We start from the raw sequence: 17,214 nt of genomic DNA on the forward strand, positions 1-17,214 counted from the left end.
CCGCTCAAGGATTAAAAAAGATTGTTAATAAAATTTGTTTATGTTAAAAAACATTATAATTTTATTTCATCTCTAAGTAGTTAACTCTTCGCAGAAACACTTGTAGAACATGCACCTTTGCTTAAAAATTTTCCTTGGCCTGAAATCAAACCCGGGCCACCAATGAAACAGGCAAGCATTCTACCTGAGAGCTATGTAGCATGTCAAAAAGATAACTTTGATTTAGGGTATTAAATACCATTGAAGAACATCAAAGATGATTTTCTTGAGAATTTTGGAGAGTTATGTCAATTTGCTCTTGGAGATTGATATTTCAGTTCTCAGCTTCAGGAATCATAAATATAAAAAAAATACAAAAATCTGATTGCTGTCTGGTTTCCTTGTAGGTTTAACATTAAGGTATTACGAATGTGCTGAAGTTGACTATTTGTCTATATAAGACGAATTGAAGATTTGAGGACTAGTACTTTAGTTGCTAAGGAAAGAAAATAGAGCAAGTAATGCTTTTTGGAAATAGAAGGCATGTAGTTATTGATGTAAAAGTGGCTGAACTACTTGGAAAGATTATAGTGTGTGCTGTCCCAAAGGTATTCAGTTTATAAATTTCAGTATCACGTCTACCATCTGCCTTTGTTGTTCATAATTGATATATTCCTCAGTGATTTTGAACTGATTACATAGTTAGAAAATTATGTATCCTACTGATTGTTACCACAACCATAGTGTGTGTTTCATTTTGCAGGCTATATATACATCATTTCTTAGTACATATGGCTAACCTGTGTCATGATTTACAGCAGAGCCAGAGGAGTTCCACTCCTTAGTACGTGTTGGTTCAGGGTATACAATGGCTAAGCTTGAGGAACTTATCCAGAAGATGAAACCACATTGGAGGAAATGTTCTCCTGGGGAATGCCCTCCGGGTATTATTTGGACGAAAGAGAAACCAGAAGTATGGATAGAGCCAAAAAATTCTTATATTTTGCAGGTAAGAACACTCCTTTGTTTCAATAGTTGTATACATGTATTCTTCTGATGTATATATTTGAATTGATAAAATTATTGTAGATGAACAGAAACATAAAAGTATGGTTTAAAATATGCATACTACTTTTGCTCACAATTAACCCACAAAAATTAGTGCAGTTTATTTGCATGGCCTTACAAATACTGGTATACTTTTGTATCATAGATACTTTAACGTAGCCCTTTTTCCTTAGTTTAAAATGGCGCAAAATGTCACTAGTATTTGTTAATCAGTCATCGTATATGAGGTAAAAAATGTAACTGCTACCAATTGTTGGTATTCCATACACCAATAAACTTAGAATCTCAGTAATTATGCAAATTTCAATTTCACACTCATTTGTTCTGCAAAGGTACATCTGACAGAGAACCTTGCAAAAAGTATGGTTTAGTGGAAACTGATGCACAGCCTTGGTTCATTATGCCATCATCTGAGACACAAAACATTTTTGGATTGGATACTTTTTCATCCTTTGGTTGTAAAATAGTTTGCAACATCAACATTGTATCAGCAATAGTACCATTCACTGATTTTAATTCATTACACACTGAACTTACAGCATCCATTTTCACCAGGCTTAGCATGTGCAAATAATTATGTTGCTAACATTCAGATAAAGACTTCTACCGCATCTCACTGCTTTAGAGTTAGACCAGCACCAGTAGCATTGTGAGATGACCTCAAGTTTGGCACAACACAACATCCTCACACCCATCACATCAAATCAGGGGGGCAACACCACTAGTAGTTTTAAGGAAACCAAATGGTTCTCTCTGTGTTTATTTCTCAGGTTTTCTCAATGTGGTTGATTAATTGCATATTTCCGAGCAGTCTGCTGAGTTGTTGTTTCCATTTTATGCACAACTTCTTCAGGTGCAGCAAGTTTTGCAATGCTTTGCTGATCTGGTGTAGAGGGTAAGAATTTCGAATTCTAAGCATGCTTGCATTTAGAAAAACAATCTGGGCTCTCTGAATAATGCACCCTGCAGTTGTTATAGTGACAATGGGTGGTAAAGGAACTATGTGAAGACTATGAGTTGGAGAAATGCCTGGGAAATTCCACTGCTGACTTGTTGCATGGACTTTGTCCCTACTGGATGTCAGGGCTTGAATCCCAAGCCTGGTGACAAAGGTGAACTTTATGTATTGCAATCTTACTTATTGTGGATGGAATGGAAATGCAGCTTTAGGGAAAGATATGCCACTGTCCTCAAAATTTTGCTTTGCTGCTTTTGATATTTTAAGTGGTTTTATAGTAGATATGTTACTTTCATCAAAATTTGCCGTGCATCATTTGTCATTTCATATTTTTTCCTATTGCTGACACTTCTTCAAGAATGGGATTTGTTAATTTCAGTGTCTGTGCACAAACTTCTTTAGCAGGTGTGTACTTAATTATTACATTACACACTAACAATTCGGCATAGGATTATTTATTATTATATTTATTATTTGATACACACACACAAACTGACACATTTGGGTGAGTCCTTTGAGATCAGCTGCCCACGCAGCATATGATGTGATTTCATGGAACAATGAAAATATGTGAGACTCATTGCTACAAAATGCTTTTGCTGCTCATAGTGCTTACATAGCAATACATACAATTTAAACACCAAGTTTTAGTGAGAGGATGTAACTTTTGCAGAACACAAATTACTTAAGTGTTAGTAGATAGCAGAAAAGCCTACTGTTTAGCAATGTCATTTACGCTACTTGCATGGAAGTTTTGGTGGATCTGTGGGTGATGGCGCCGAATGAAAAGTGTAACGACACGTCTGTCTCTACCAAAAAGCAAAAAATCAGTGGTTCTACATGTAAGCAATGCAGAAAACGTGTGATAAAAGGAATCTTATGCGTAAAGTGCAATTTTTGGCTTCATGAGAAGTGCACAAAAGCAAACCTGAAATTCATTAGTGACGAAGTTCCGTGGACATGCACCGACTGTTTGCAGTGGGAAACATCAGAACTTGTAAGTATCATAAAGTCAAAAGAAGAAATAATTTAAGTGCTACAAAGTGATATCGGAACTCTCAAAAAAGAGATTCAGTCTCTGAAAGAAGAAAACGCAAAGCTAAAAAGTGAATCGGCTAGCTGCGTATGTGGAAACCCATTACAGAACAAAACAAACAAATGTGAGGACTCTTTTGTGCAAACTCCATTCGCGAGCAAAAAACAAAACCGTGAAAACTTACATGTGCATATTCCGGCAAAAACAGTGGCAGAAAGCGAAACATGTGGAAATTCAATGAACTCCCATGTGCAAACTCCGTTATTGGGAAGTAAACAAACCTATGTAAACTCGCATATGCAAATCCCAGTGAAAACAGCGGCGGAAAACGATTCGTGCGGTAAATCTGTAAGCAAATATAAGTGGAAAACTGTGATGTATAAGAAAAAAGATACATGTGAAAGAAATCCAGCAAAACAGATCGACAAAAGTGATTTCTTTGTCATCAGCGATTCCATGTTAAAAAATGTAGTGGTTCTGAACTGTAAAGTCGATGTTCGCCCTGGAATCCGACCACAGCAGATTGTGAAACATTTCAACAACATTAGGAACACGGAAAAATCCAACCAAAACAACAATGATTCCAACACAAATTTTAAAGGCGTGATAATTCACATAGGGACAAACTCTATTAGAAGCAGCAGACAAGAAGAAATCATAAATGATATTCGTAATGTAATTCGGTCAACCAAAGGTTTGTTTACAAGCTCCAACAGGCGTCTAAAGCTAGCGAAATGAGGGATGCTCAACTACCAGACCTACCGATAGATGGCTCTAGCACGTGCCGGCCTACGATCATATCATGAGTGTCCGCCAGAGATCACTGGTTTCAGCCATATCTGAATTTGGCAAAAAACGAAGTGTCAAAACACGGATGAGAATGTTTTTCGTTCTGAGTCCTCATAAGTCTTTTATATTAGATGTTCTAGATATATACACATCAACATCATGAAGTGTTTCTAATCTAGCGAGAAACAACAGTAACAGTTCTGCTATGAAATTCCAGAATTCGAGTGTGTTTTGGAAGTTTGACAAGCTGACCTATAAATTGTTTACTATTAATTTTATGAGTGCTTTACTTATTTGCCCGTTTTAAAACACTATTTAAGATTCAGTACGGTCAACAAATTACCTTACTTGCCAAAGCTTTTAACAGCAGGTATAATTCGGAAAATCAAGTGTGGAAAACGTCTCTTGAAAAAAAGTTGACATCGTTTGCTTAGGGGGTATCTTTACTGACAACAGAAATTACAACTGAACTATTAAAGTATTACTTACATATAAACGGAACAAATTGTTATTTTTCTTTATCTGAAGTGATGCATTACAGATCTGCATGTATGCTGACACTGTAATTGCAACATGCCCTTACGAATTTGGCTCTCTCTTTGATCAGAAATTAAAATGCTAAGATTTTATTAACGCCTGTACGTGCTATGATGTATTTTATCTAAGTGATATGATTGAAGCACCAGTTTTTGACAGTACTTCAGTCTTTTATACAAGACAAGAAATACATTTAAATGAGACAAACACAAAGGCCAACGTCAAGGCTCCTGTTAAAAGCATGACTTGTATCATTTGGAAGTCAAGTCTAGTAATAACATTATATTGGACTGATCCATGATGATGTAGGAAGTGAAGTAACTTGTTGAAAATAACATCGATCACAGCTGTTAGTTTTAAGGTTGGGGTGTCTTAAAACTGTAATTTTCCAGTCTGACACCCAAACAATGACTGGTACCATGATTTTATTTTAAAATTGTATTCAAAACATGTCAATGAGCAAAATTAATTACACTATGAATTACAACCATGGAATTTTATTTCTGTGACTCTTGGTTCCAGTCTTTGACATGATGTCAATCACTGGAATGACTGGTTGTCGGTATAGGGCCCAAGCAAAAAACAAACCTGAAAGTGAAAGATGCAGAAGCTGGCCAGACAGGCACCTCAGTGGCTGCTACAATCTGTGTGAGACAAGGGTGACATTATATTGCAAATTTAGTGTAAAAAGTTCCATTTTGTGTGAATTTGTCCTATACTGACAGGACATTCTAGTCCAGGCCATTTTCTTATCTGCAAAAGTACACTGGTCAATACCAGTGGCACAAAGGTAGTGCCAAATTACAAACTATCCGGTAACAACAGAAGTATGGTTGGACAATGTACAGTAAATAATATGTAATAACCTGAGAAATTCAGAATTGGTATGAAGAAATAGAACAGTATTTGGAACGAGAGTAACATTTTGAAAATAACAGAGGACGCAAGTAGAATTTTCAGTTCTTATGAAAACTTGCTTAAATTTTCCCCCCCTCTTTTTCCATTCTCAAGGGAAAAATGTGATAACATAAAAGTGCATATGCTGCTGTAAAGCTTGCTCCTTCTAAGAACATGATTTTCTCCCATCTCTCTCTCTCTCTCTCTCTCTCTCTCTCTCTCTCCCTCTCTCTCTCTCTCCTCCTCCATGTGAAGAGTATTACTGTAATAATAGCGAATAGCATACCAAGAACATGAGGGTGTCACAGTGGAGATTTGTTTTCTGGTACAGACGTCTGATACAACTACACCACAGCAAAACTTTCTTTCAATAGGTGTGGTACCAGCGCACTCCCATAGGATAACAGAATATTATGTCCTCCAGGAATCACATTGGGCACACCACATACAGAATAAACTGTACAGCAATTACAATGTTTTGTGAGCAAGTAATACCAGTCAGTATCATTAATTTTAACATAACTCTTGACTCCCATAATTACCTGCTTATATGTGTGCTTGTACTACAGGTTATTGGTAAAGCAAATACTAATTGAATAGGTCTTCACACTTTTAATACTTAGCAGAAATTCTGAAAAAAGTACATTGTTTTATTACTGTATCACCTCTGTGATGAATCAAGAGGTACTGACTGGTTTCTTTGAACATTTAATAGAAGCCTTCTTTTTACCTTCTTCTGATAAAGAGCCATTCCAAGTTCTGTGCAGAACAATCTCTCACATTTTTCATGAGGTTTGTTATTCTGTACCCGAATATTTCTTTTTCTAAATGGTAAATAATGCATTCAGACATTGTTGGTATTAAAGGTAATTCATGAAATAAATTATATTTAAACCAGAAAATTAAAGATTCCACATGGCACATGAAAAGTACCTTGCTACACACATGTATGTACAGATTCCAAAATGTCTGTTTTATATCTTCAAATTTAACACATATTTCGGACAACAACACATATAAGTCACTGAGTAAGTTGACCTGTGTACAAGTCGACATTCGATTAAACACTGAGTCTCAGTCTAGCGGCCGCTGCTCGGCTGGCCGCTTAGGTGGCGCAGCTGCTGCATGGCTGGCAGACAGCGCCGCACGTAGAGGACGTGCGTAATTGCGCGGCAGCACTTGAATAATCGGCGAGTCACAACAGTCTGTGTATTTGAGTTACAAACTTTTTTAAACAGAAATATGAAGAGCACAATACTTTGGATCTGCAATAACTCAAACGTAAAATACTTTAGTTCCCTATGGGAAACTTTGTTCTTTATGTGACTCGTGCAACTGCTTTCACTCTTAATGGAAAACTAAATGGTTTATGTTAAAGTTAACTAGCAAAAAGTGTAACCATTGTTACATAATTTCTGTGAAGTAAGATTCCTTAATGTTAATTCCTTCATTTGTCATCATAACTTTATAATTTCAGTTCCGTATGGGACATATGAACTAACAGAATGAAACGCTTTTATTACTATGCCCAAACAAAATCTTTTTAACATGTAGTACACAATTGAAATTAGCAAAATGTGTAACCATATAATCAAGGTAAATGATGAAAATTAGGCATATAACATGAATACTGAAATTTCCTAGATTTCCAAGTGTAATCACTGTATTCTGTACTTTGTAGTGCTAGAAAGATAATTCTATATGATTATTTGCATTCTTCTGCCCCCCTCCTCAACACAGGAAAATATAATAGAAAGACCTCCTAGCAAAATATAGATAAAATTCAGAAAATTAGGATTTGCCTGAATCAGGCCCCCTTATTCTAGAATGGTTCTAAAGTAATAAGAATGCTTACAATCAATTGGAACATTGTGTTCATTCTAGAAAGTATTAAAACAAGAATTAACAGAGTAACAATTTTATTGCTCTTATGTTGCAGAGTATCCACAAACATTACTGTTTGAAACATAGGTCCACTGCATACTCCATTAGATCACATCCATCCTGTGATTAAACTTTTTCTTGAAGTGAAAAATTCAAGTTAACATAGTTATTGAGGGAAATATTTTCTCACACTGAAAGCCATCTGTTAAATAAGTCCCAGAACATTTTTTTCATTAATTTCACACAAATTACCTGTTTTTAATGCAAGTGCATATTTTGTAACACCAAACATCTTAAAATAAGCTTATACAATAAACAATTATAATTTTGTTACAATATCTACACAGGATGTAAAGAGTTAATTTTACATCAATGTGATTCATCCTTTGAAGTTCATCATTACACGACAACAAATCTATGGACAAAATAGTCTTAAAAAATCTGTCAAAATGTCACACCCATCTGCATGGAATGTCCCATTACACAATCTTTTCCAATTTGAGCACTATACATGATTAAACAATATGAGTTTATTTAACTTCTGCCTTATACTTGATTTGTTGTTTAAAATTTTCTCAGCAGACATTTTTTTTCCATATGTTTTTAAGCATATGCAGGAGTACAGGGATGCAATCTTACAAACAAGTTGAGTCTGATGTAAGTCCTCAATCCCAATTTCATTATGGTAATCATGACCAAGAGCAGGAAATGGGTAATCTATAAATTTATTTTTAACACAATGCAAAATCTTGGCCTGTATATATTTCTATCGCATATCCCCAGCAATCACAAACATCTGAAACAGTTTCTCTGAGTATTCTACAACAGAGTACATACAGTCACCTGTTTTAACCAATTTCCCCCAGTTAACAAAATTTACAAATGCATTTTTATTGGCCATATTAGGAAAAGCACAGAGAGCATCACATTCTAATGCAGATTTAACAACTGGTGGCTTCAGTATGTGAAGACAGTCTTCGTATGTGATCTGCATTGGAAGGCGCAATGACACACCCTGCAATATAATAGAGTATGTTTTGCTTGTAAAATGAGAACTTAATCTTATCATCAAGAAGTGCACACCACTTCTCTACTTCATTTTCTGCAGCACTTTCATCACTTTCTACTACATGCTTTCTTGCATGAAAATCATAAACAGGTGGCAAACAACACACATTAAAATTTGAGCAATTCCCATTCATTGCAGTGACACTGTTACCCAAGAGCAACTTTCTCATGGTACATTTGAACTGGTATGCATTTGGATTGTTGTTCCAACCACCTCTGGACCAAATGCAGGAAAAAAAAAGCTCTATGTGGTCTTGTGACAGTTTGTGTGTTAGCAAATACTTCAGAGGAGGTTCAACACGAAGCATACTTGCCAGAACAATGTGCCTGACAGATTGCAAATTGAAAATTATCCCAAAAGCAAAAGTATTTCTTGCATGGAGCAGCAACGGAACACCATTCATTTTTAAGCTTTTGATATAATTTTCAAGATCTCTGAAAATACTAAGACAATAAGATTGGTTGTCAAGTCTCAGGGGGCTCTTATACCCTTTACCTAATGGATTTCTGGAGTTCAGAATATCAAAAATCCTATCAATATAATACAAAAATTCTACTCTTTCTTCACTTCCTTTAAAATTTGGATCATCAACCCTCCTCAAAAACTCTATACTATCTGCCACACTAGAACTCAAAGTCTGTGCAGCTAATGAAACATTCATTTTTCTATTATCTTATATGTTGTCCTGATAGTTTGCTGGCAAATGTAATACCTTCTTCTTGTTGTATCTTGTTCAATTGCTCAATGAAATGCCATTTAATAATGCCAGTTGGAGACTCAATAGCAGATACTTATGCTAGAGCATTTCTGGCTAACTTAATCATCTGACACATGCCCAAGATACAATAAACATTGTATTTTTCCACAGGGTGAGGAAAGTGGCTCTTAAAATCACCCTTGGAAAAATTTAAAGTACAGCCAAGTGGACGTAAAGTGTTTATATTTACCTTGCAGCTATCACATGTAACACACCAAACCCTAATGCCAGAACTATGCAGCCTCTCTAAAGCAGATTTTATCAGTGTGGCCTGATTATTTGCCTATACACCGTTGATAAAGAAATATGCAATTGGACATTTAAATCTGCCTTTAATAGAGACAAGCATGAAAACCAGAGCCTCAGATGTCTCTCTTACTTATTTTGACTGATGCACTTCCCCACCAAAGTCTAAAAAACCTGTGTATTGCTTAGTTCCTTGGTCCCAAAATACTTGCTTCCTAATTGCCATACTGTACTTAAAAACATCTTTTAAGAAGCCAGGTTCACAGTCTACACTTGCCACCCATTTGACGAGAGAGAGTGCACTAAATTGCACACTAATTCCACTTGTGTTCCTTTCTGATGATTGAGGAAGTTATGTAACTTTTCAGGAAGATCCCCCTTCTCCTTCAATGAACTTATGATGTCATCCATGGAAAACACTTTCTTCTCTCTTCTTCGAAGTTTTTCACGGACGCACTTCAGTTTACATTTTAATTCGTGCACAATGTCTGAGAAAAAATTGCAAGTTTCAGTCGCCCTGTCTTCCATTTCTACTTTCGACTGTATACCACAATCAATTACTGAAGAACCAACTGCACTCTGAAATAAAGAAATAATTTCGTTATATATGACTGAAATAACTCAAGGCTTGGTGAAAAAATATTATAATAAAACTTTGGGGGTGTGAAAACATCCTTGTCTAACGTTTTTGACACAATTCGCAGCTTCTGCATTGGATAAATGGGACAGGCTTTCCACGGAAGAATTCTCATTGACGACATTCGCCATGCAATCAGTAGCTTCTGCTGTGGGCAAATCGAGCACAGATTCCATGACAGAACACTAAAAACACAAATATGGACCTGTATTACAACAGTGCTTAGACCTATGCTGCCTATTTGTGTTCGTACGAAATAAATTCACAAAAGTAAAAAAAGCACACACACACACACACACACACACACAGCAAGGAAATTAATTAGCTACTTCTAATAGAGAAGCATCGTTGTCACTCAAAATCCTAACAACATGTCATCGTGGCTGTTTATTTGGTGGCATCAAATGTGTCGGAAAGTCAAAACATGATGGCACTGCTTCGGGTTTGAGACGTTTCTTCCACGTTCCAGGGCTCACTACGTAATCATCTTGTCGGAAATGGTTTCCGCAAAGAAAACTGCAAGACATAGGATTAAAACCTTTCCGCTTCACGGAAGTAATCCACTTCTTTAGCAGCTCTGGGTGCTTTAGAGGAAACCTGTTCAAAAACATCGAATTAGCAAACGCACTAAGTCTGTATTTTTATCGTATTGTATCGGTAGTCCTATTACTTGTGAAATGGTAAGTAACTTTCCTTACTCCATCACTTCGTACAATTGAAAGCGGCACAAGAAATCACCATTTCGATAATCCTTAATTCCTTATACACCGTACAGACCGAGAGAAACTTCTTGTCAAATTCGAATACGGCGCACAATACAGATGACAGTAATCAGCTGGTAGAGCCATCTATCGGTAGGTCCGCTACTTGAGTATCCCTCATTTCGCTAGCCTTAGACGCCTGTCAGAATTGTTATCAATGGAATTCTACAAAGAAGATCGGTGAGTAAAGCGTATACAAACAAAATAAACACTGCCATTAGGGAACAGTGCGACGAACTTGGTGTTGTATTTGTTGACCCAAATAAATTTCTTGACGACAAATGTCTGGGTAGGGATGGCCTGCACCTAAACAGACTAGGCGCAAAAACTTTCAGTAAAATGCTCCTGGATTTATGTAAAATTCTCCTGGATTTATGTAAAATTCTCCTGGATTTATGTAAAATTCTCCTGGATTTATGTAAAATTGTAAAAAATAAGGGAAACTAATACGGTCTGCAGGGGGTGACTATCCAAGAATACCATATGCAAACAAAAAACGTGAGTGTAATCATAATAAGAAAACAGTTGAACCAAAACAGAACGACATTAAAACGAAAAAAAGTGGGAATGCAAATAATGCTGGAAAAAATTACTTAACAGTTGTCCACCAAAATATATGTTACCTAGCAAATAAGACCCAACAGCTAGAAGTGGAGCTGGAATCTACAGAGTGCTCAGTTGTTTGTCTCACTGAGCATTGGTGCAATGAGGCTGAAATTAATCAGTTAGTCGTGCAGTCTTATAATTTAGCGTGTGCATACTGTAGGACTTCTATGAAGTGTGGAGGTGTTGTATTTATGTAAAACAAAATTATCAGTATAAGACCAGAAGTGATTTATGTGTAATCAGTGAAGAGCAACATTTTGAACTGGCAGCAGTTGAAATCAGGGACCAGTACAGGTGTAGGAATTTGATTATCTTATGTATATACAGATCTCCTAGTGGAGACTTCAATATCTTTTTCTCCAAACTTAATCATGTTCTTAACAAGATATCCACTCCAAAGAACCACATTCTCATATGTGGAGACTTAATGTGGATAAACTGAACCCTGATTCTACATGGGACTCATTACAAAGTCTTGCTCAAAGCTTCAATTTAGTTCCAATGGTTAACAGTGCAACCAGAATAACAAAATACTCAAAGACAGCTGTTGATCAGGTATTAACAGATTTAGGCAAAGATAACTGTGAAGTGGTGGTAGCAGAGCTAGGATTATTTAATCACTCAGCTCAAATCATTAATATAAAAGTGGCTCCAGAAGAAACAAAGAAAATGCATATTTACAGACGATTTTTTTCTAAAAAAAAATACACTCCTGGAAATTGAAATAAGAACACCGTGAATTCATTGTCCCAGGAAGGGGAAACTTTATTGACACATTCCTGGGGTCAGATACATCACATGATCACACTGACAGAACCACAGGCACATAGACACAGGCAACAGAGCATGCACAATGTCGGCACTAGTACAGTGTATATCCACCTTTTGCAGCAATGCAGGCTGCTATTCTCCCATGGAGACGATCGTAGAGATGCTGGATGTAGTCCTGTGGAACGGCTTGCCATGCCATTTCCACCTGGCGCCTCAGTTGGACCAGCGTTCGTGTTGGACGTGCAGACCGCATGAGACGACGCTTCATCCAGTCCTAAACATGCTCAATGGGGGACAGATCCGGAGATCTTGCTGGCCAGGGTAGTTGACTTACACCTTCTAGAGCACGTTGGGTGGCACGGGATACATGCGGACGTGCATTGTCCTGTTGGAACAGCAAGTTCCCTTGCCGGTCTAGGAATGGTAGAACGATGGGTTCGATGACGGTTTGGATGTACCGTGCACTATTCAGTGTCCCCTCGACGATCACCAGTGGTGTACGGCCAGTGTAGGAGATCGCTCCCCACACCATGATGCTGGGTGTTGGCCCTGTGTGCCTCGGTCGTATGCAGTCCTGATTGTGGCACTCACCTGCACGGCGCCAAACACGCATATGACCATCATTGGCACCAAGGCAGAAGCGACTCTCATCGCTGAAGACGACATGTCTCCATTCGTCCCTCCATTCACGCCTGTCGCGACACCACTGGAGGCGGGCTGCACGATGTTGGGGCGTGAGCGGAAGACTGCCTAACGGTGTGCGGGACCATAGCCCAGCTTCATGGAGACGGTTGCGAATGGTCCTCGCCGATACCCCAGGAGCAACAGTGTCCTTAATTTGCTGGGAAGTGGCGGTGCGGTCCCCTACGGCACTGCGTAGGATCCTACGGTCTTGGCGTGCATCCGTGCGTCACTGCGGTCCGGTCCCAGATCGACGGGCACGTGCACCTTCCGCCGACCATTGGCGACAACATCGATGTACCGTGGAGACCTCACGCCCCACGTGTTGAGCAATTCTGCGGTACATCCACCCGGCCTCCCGCATGCCCACTATACGCCCTCGCTCAAAGTCCGTCAACTGCACATACGGTTCACGTCCATGCTGTCGCGGCATGCTATCAGTGTTAAAGACTGCGATGGAGCTCCGTATGCCACAGCAAACTGGCTGACACTGACGGCGGCGGTGCACAAATGCTGCGCAGCTAGCGCCATTCGACGGCCAACACCGCGGTTCCTGGTGTGTCCGCTGTGCCGTGCGTGTGATCATTGCTTGTACAGCCCTCTCGCAGTGTCCGGAGCAAGTATGGTGGGTCTGACACACCGGTGTCAATGTGTTCTTTTTTCCATTTCCAGGAGTGTAGATAAGAGTTTGCCAAACAGATAGCAGGACAAACATGGGACTCAGTATACTCAGAGGTAGATGCAAATGAAAAATTCAAAAATTTCATGACATTGTTTAAATTAAATTTTGAAGAAACATTTCCTAAAGTATTATGTCCATTATCAATAGCAGGAAAAAGCAAGTGTGTCACAAAAGGAATCAAAAAATCATCTGAAACACTAAAGTACCTGAGCTCCATTAAACACAGCCAAACTAATCCTGCTTTCTCACTCTTTTATAAAAGATATAGGAAAACATATAGGAAAATATTGCTTGCAGCAAAGAGAGCTCATAACTCCAAAATAGTGCACTCTGCTGAAAACAAAAATAAGGCAGTATGGAAGATTGTGAAGCAGGAAACTGGTACCAGGAAAATGAATCTGTCAAACTTGAAAATCAAAGGGACTCTAATAAAAGACCCAATGTATTTGGCAAACTATATAAATGATTATTTTAGTAACATAGGAATAAAATTACAGGAAAATTTTCTAACAGTCCCTCAGGTCAAAAAGCCAAAAAATGGTGTATCACACTCAATGGTGTTATTCCCTACAACACAGGAAGAAGTCTATAAAGCAGTCAGCAAACTGAGAAACAAAAACTCAGCTGGTCTGGATGAAGTCCCCATTTTTATAATTAAGGACTTTATCAAGAGCCTACTTCCACCTTTAGTTGATATTATAAATCAATCTGTCAAGCAGGGCTACTTTCCAGACTATTTAAAATATGCGAAATTACTACCTCTCTTCAAAAAAGGTGATGCAGGAATAATTGAAAATTATAGGCCAATTTCTCTACTATCATGCTTTGCAAAAATACTAGAAACTATTATGAAAGATAGGCTAATGAATTATTTAAATAAATACAACTTACTGTCTGTTGACCAGTTTGGATTTCGATCAGGGAAAAGCACAGAATCAGCAACAGCACACCTCACAAAACACATTCTAGAAGCATTAGATAAAGGGAACTACACAGCAGGTATATTTCTTGATCTAACTAAAGCGTTTGATACAGTAGACCACAGCATATTGTTAAATAAGTTAGATGAACTTGGAATAAGAGGACTTGTGAACAAATGGTTCCAGTCATATCTGAAAAATAGAAGACAGATAACTGAAATCTCACATATTTCAAGTTGCTCAAACTATTTTGTAAAGTATACTTCAGACCCAAATTATGTAAATATAGGTGTCCCACAGGGTAGTGTCCTTGGCCCAGTACTATTCCTCATTTACATAAATGACTTCCCACAGAGCATCAAGCATGGACAAACAATATTGTTTGCAGATGACTCAAATGTTCTAATCAGTGACAAATCACCAGATGCACTAAAAGAAAAAGCCAAACAAACACTAAACAGTGTACGTGAGTGGGCATCCAATAATAAACTAACACTAAATCTTAAAAAAACAAATGCTGTTAACTTCTATGTCTGCAAAAAATCACACTATAACAACTTTAAGGTAAACAATGAAACTATAGAATATGTAGACTACACAAAATTTCTTGGTATGGATGTTGACAGCCAGTTAAAGTGGGAAGAACATATTAAAATACTTAGTGACAGAATCACTACAGCATGCTATGCTCTGAGAATTCTGACTGCAGTTTGTGATACTACATGTGTCAGATCTGTATATTTTTCTTATATCCACTCTGTTATTACCTACGAAATAATATTTTGGGGAGTCAACAGTAAAAATATTCAAACAGTTTTCAAATTACAGAAAAGAGCAATTCGTATAATAACCAAGAGTGGCAGTAGGGCTCACTGCCTTGAACATTTACAAAAGCTGAAAATCCTAACTGTCCCCTGTGAATACATTTTTCAAAGTGTTATGTATGTAAAAAAAAAATTGACTGCTATATGAAAAATTCTTTAGTACACAGCTATGAAACTAGAAACCAATACAATCTGCATCTAGAGAGGAAAAATAAAGTTAAAACTCAGCAGAGCTTGTTGTACAATGCTGTTAAATTATATAATAAATTACCCCAAAAAATAAAAGATATTGACACAATCGGACAGTTCAAAACAAAACTAAAATTTTTTTTATTAAATAAAAGTTATTACACAGTAATGGACTATATGAATTAAAAATGTAGTGTAATTAAAGTAGCCTGCATTGTAATACATGAGGAAATAATTATAATATGAAATCAGAAATTGTAAAGTACTATAAGAAAATTACAAATTACACAAGGATATAAAACTAATTTAAGATACCTCAAAAATGTGTGTAAATACAAATTTTATGTGTATAATTGTAGGTATATTGTATTGTACATGATTTTGCTGACGAAATCCACACAATGTAAATTGTTACATGGATTAATAAAGAAATCAATCAATCAAAAAAAACTCCCAATTTCCATCTTATTGGATGAAATGGTGTGAATGGTACTGGTGAATGCTGTTCTTGCATGATGAGCTGCAGTAGCATTAGTTGTTCCTAGTCCCTGATGTGTGTTCTCTGCCTTTGTTGATGGTTCAGGATTTGCCTTTGTAGTTGTTATTGTTGTGCCTGCTGTCGTATTTTAAGTTGAAGCTGTTGCTGCCACCGTTTCAAGAATTCTGGATCCATGATTATTGAATATTGTCTGGTGTCATAACATACACACTAAGTTTGAGTCTTCCTCAACAATATTACACCTGCTAACAAAGCAATGATGGATACACAGTATTGCCTTACAGTCACAAACCAGTCTGCACAGATCACCATGATGTTGTAGACACACACTAAGAGAAGATTGCAGATAGTCCAGGGTCACACAATTCCATAGGTATCCATGTATTATTTGTGAAGAAATAGGAAGCAGCCAGTCAGTTTCAAAATGGAAGGTTTACTTAAATCCCTTGCCCATTGTTTCAACATTTATAAAAGGTCTTCTTTAGAAGGAAATTGATGACAACCTAAACAGATTAACAGTGAAAACATGTTTAGCAGTATATATACAGAAAAAACAGTTACTCATCATGGATACAAAAATTATTCAGACCTTGTAGGTTACGTGTTATAGTGGGTGTACATTGAAAAATAGCTGAAATGTGTCAGTAAAATATAAAATTTTACTTCCATGATATTAAAAACATGCACAACATGTTGGTCATCATAAGTAACACCTCACTATTGTACAGCTCATGCACTAGCGTTTGGTATGAAGGTATGATGTCAGAGACCAGTAATACATGACTGCTTACAGGCACTTCTAATCAGGTGGTGTATTTGGTAGTGAATAGCACTGTATGAGGACAGAGATGTAGCAGTTGTGATCTATCTGTAATTCCAAAAGCTTATTGCCAATTGTTTCTTGCATGTCAAGGTTAGGAACACCATTTCCATAGCTTGTGTAATTGTATGAGAAGTAATGACTGTCTGTCCCATTTTTTGCCAAATTTGATTGGTATTCCATTTATCTTGAATCCTCTGTTGTTTTCAAATATTTCAATAGTTGACTTTTCATTAAGAGAACTAGTGCAAGTTTTGATAAGTATTGTTGTATCATCTGCAGAGGAGGACAAAATTTGCACCTTCTGGCAATGTAAGTGGAAGACAGTTTGTGTTTTCTTTAATGAGGGTGTCATAAGGTTTCAAAGTTTGTAAAACAGGATGTGGTACCTGATGGGGTCATGAGCTAGTAAAAGATAGTTTTATTCCATTTGTCAGTGTTTTGTGGCTATGGACAGAAAAATAATCACTCATTGATCAGTAATATGTATTGATAAAAACTGTATTCATTGTGTTGTTTAAAAGGTTGTTCACAGGTAATACTATGTTACAGGCTATGTTTTTTTTGTAAGAATTTTATGTACTAAACTTCTAACCTGTTCCGT

The 17,214-nt window shown here is 37.2% G+C and overlaps 1 protein-coding gene across 1 annotated transcript in view; it reads left to right on the forward strand.

The window, feature by feature from the left end:
* Window positions 1-17,214, forward strand: part of LOC126101321 (DNA ligase 4) — a 242,735-nt gene that overhangs the window by 190,431 nt on the left and 35,090 nt on the right. The window contains exon 10 of the mRNA XM_049911995.1: window positions 798-988. Within this exon, the coding sequence (XP_049767952.1) occupies window positions 798-988 (191 nt within the window). The remainder of the gene's footprint in view (window positions 1-797; window positions 989-17,214) is intronic.

The sequence above is a fragment of the Schistocerca cancellata genome, chromosome 9 (assembly GCF_023864275.1).
Source record: "Schistocerca cancellata isolate TAMUIC-IGC-003103 chromosome 9, iqSchCanc2.1, whole genome shotgun sequence".
Taxonomy (NCBI): domain Eukaryota; kingdom Metazoa; phylum Arthropoda; class Insecta; order Orthoptera; family Acrididae; genus Schistocerca; species Schistocerca cancellata.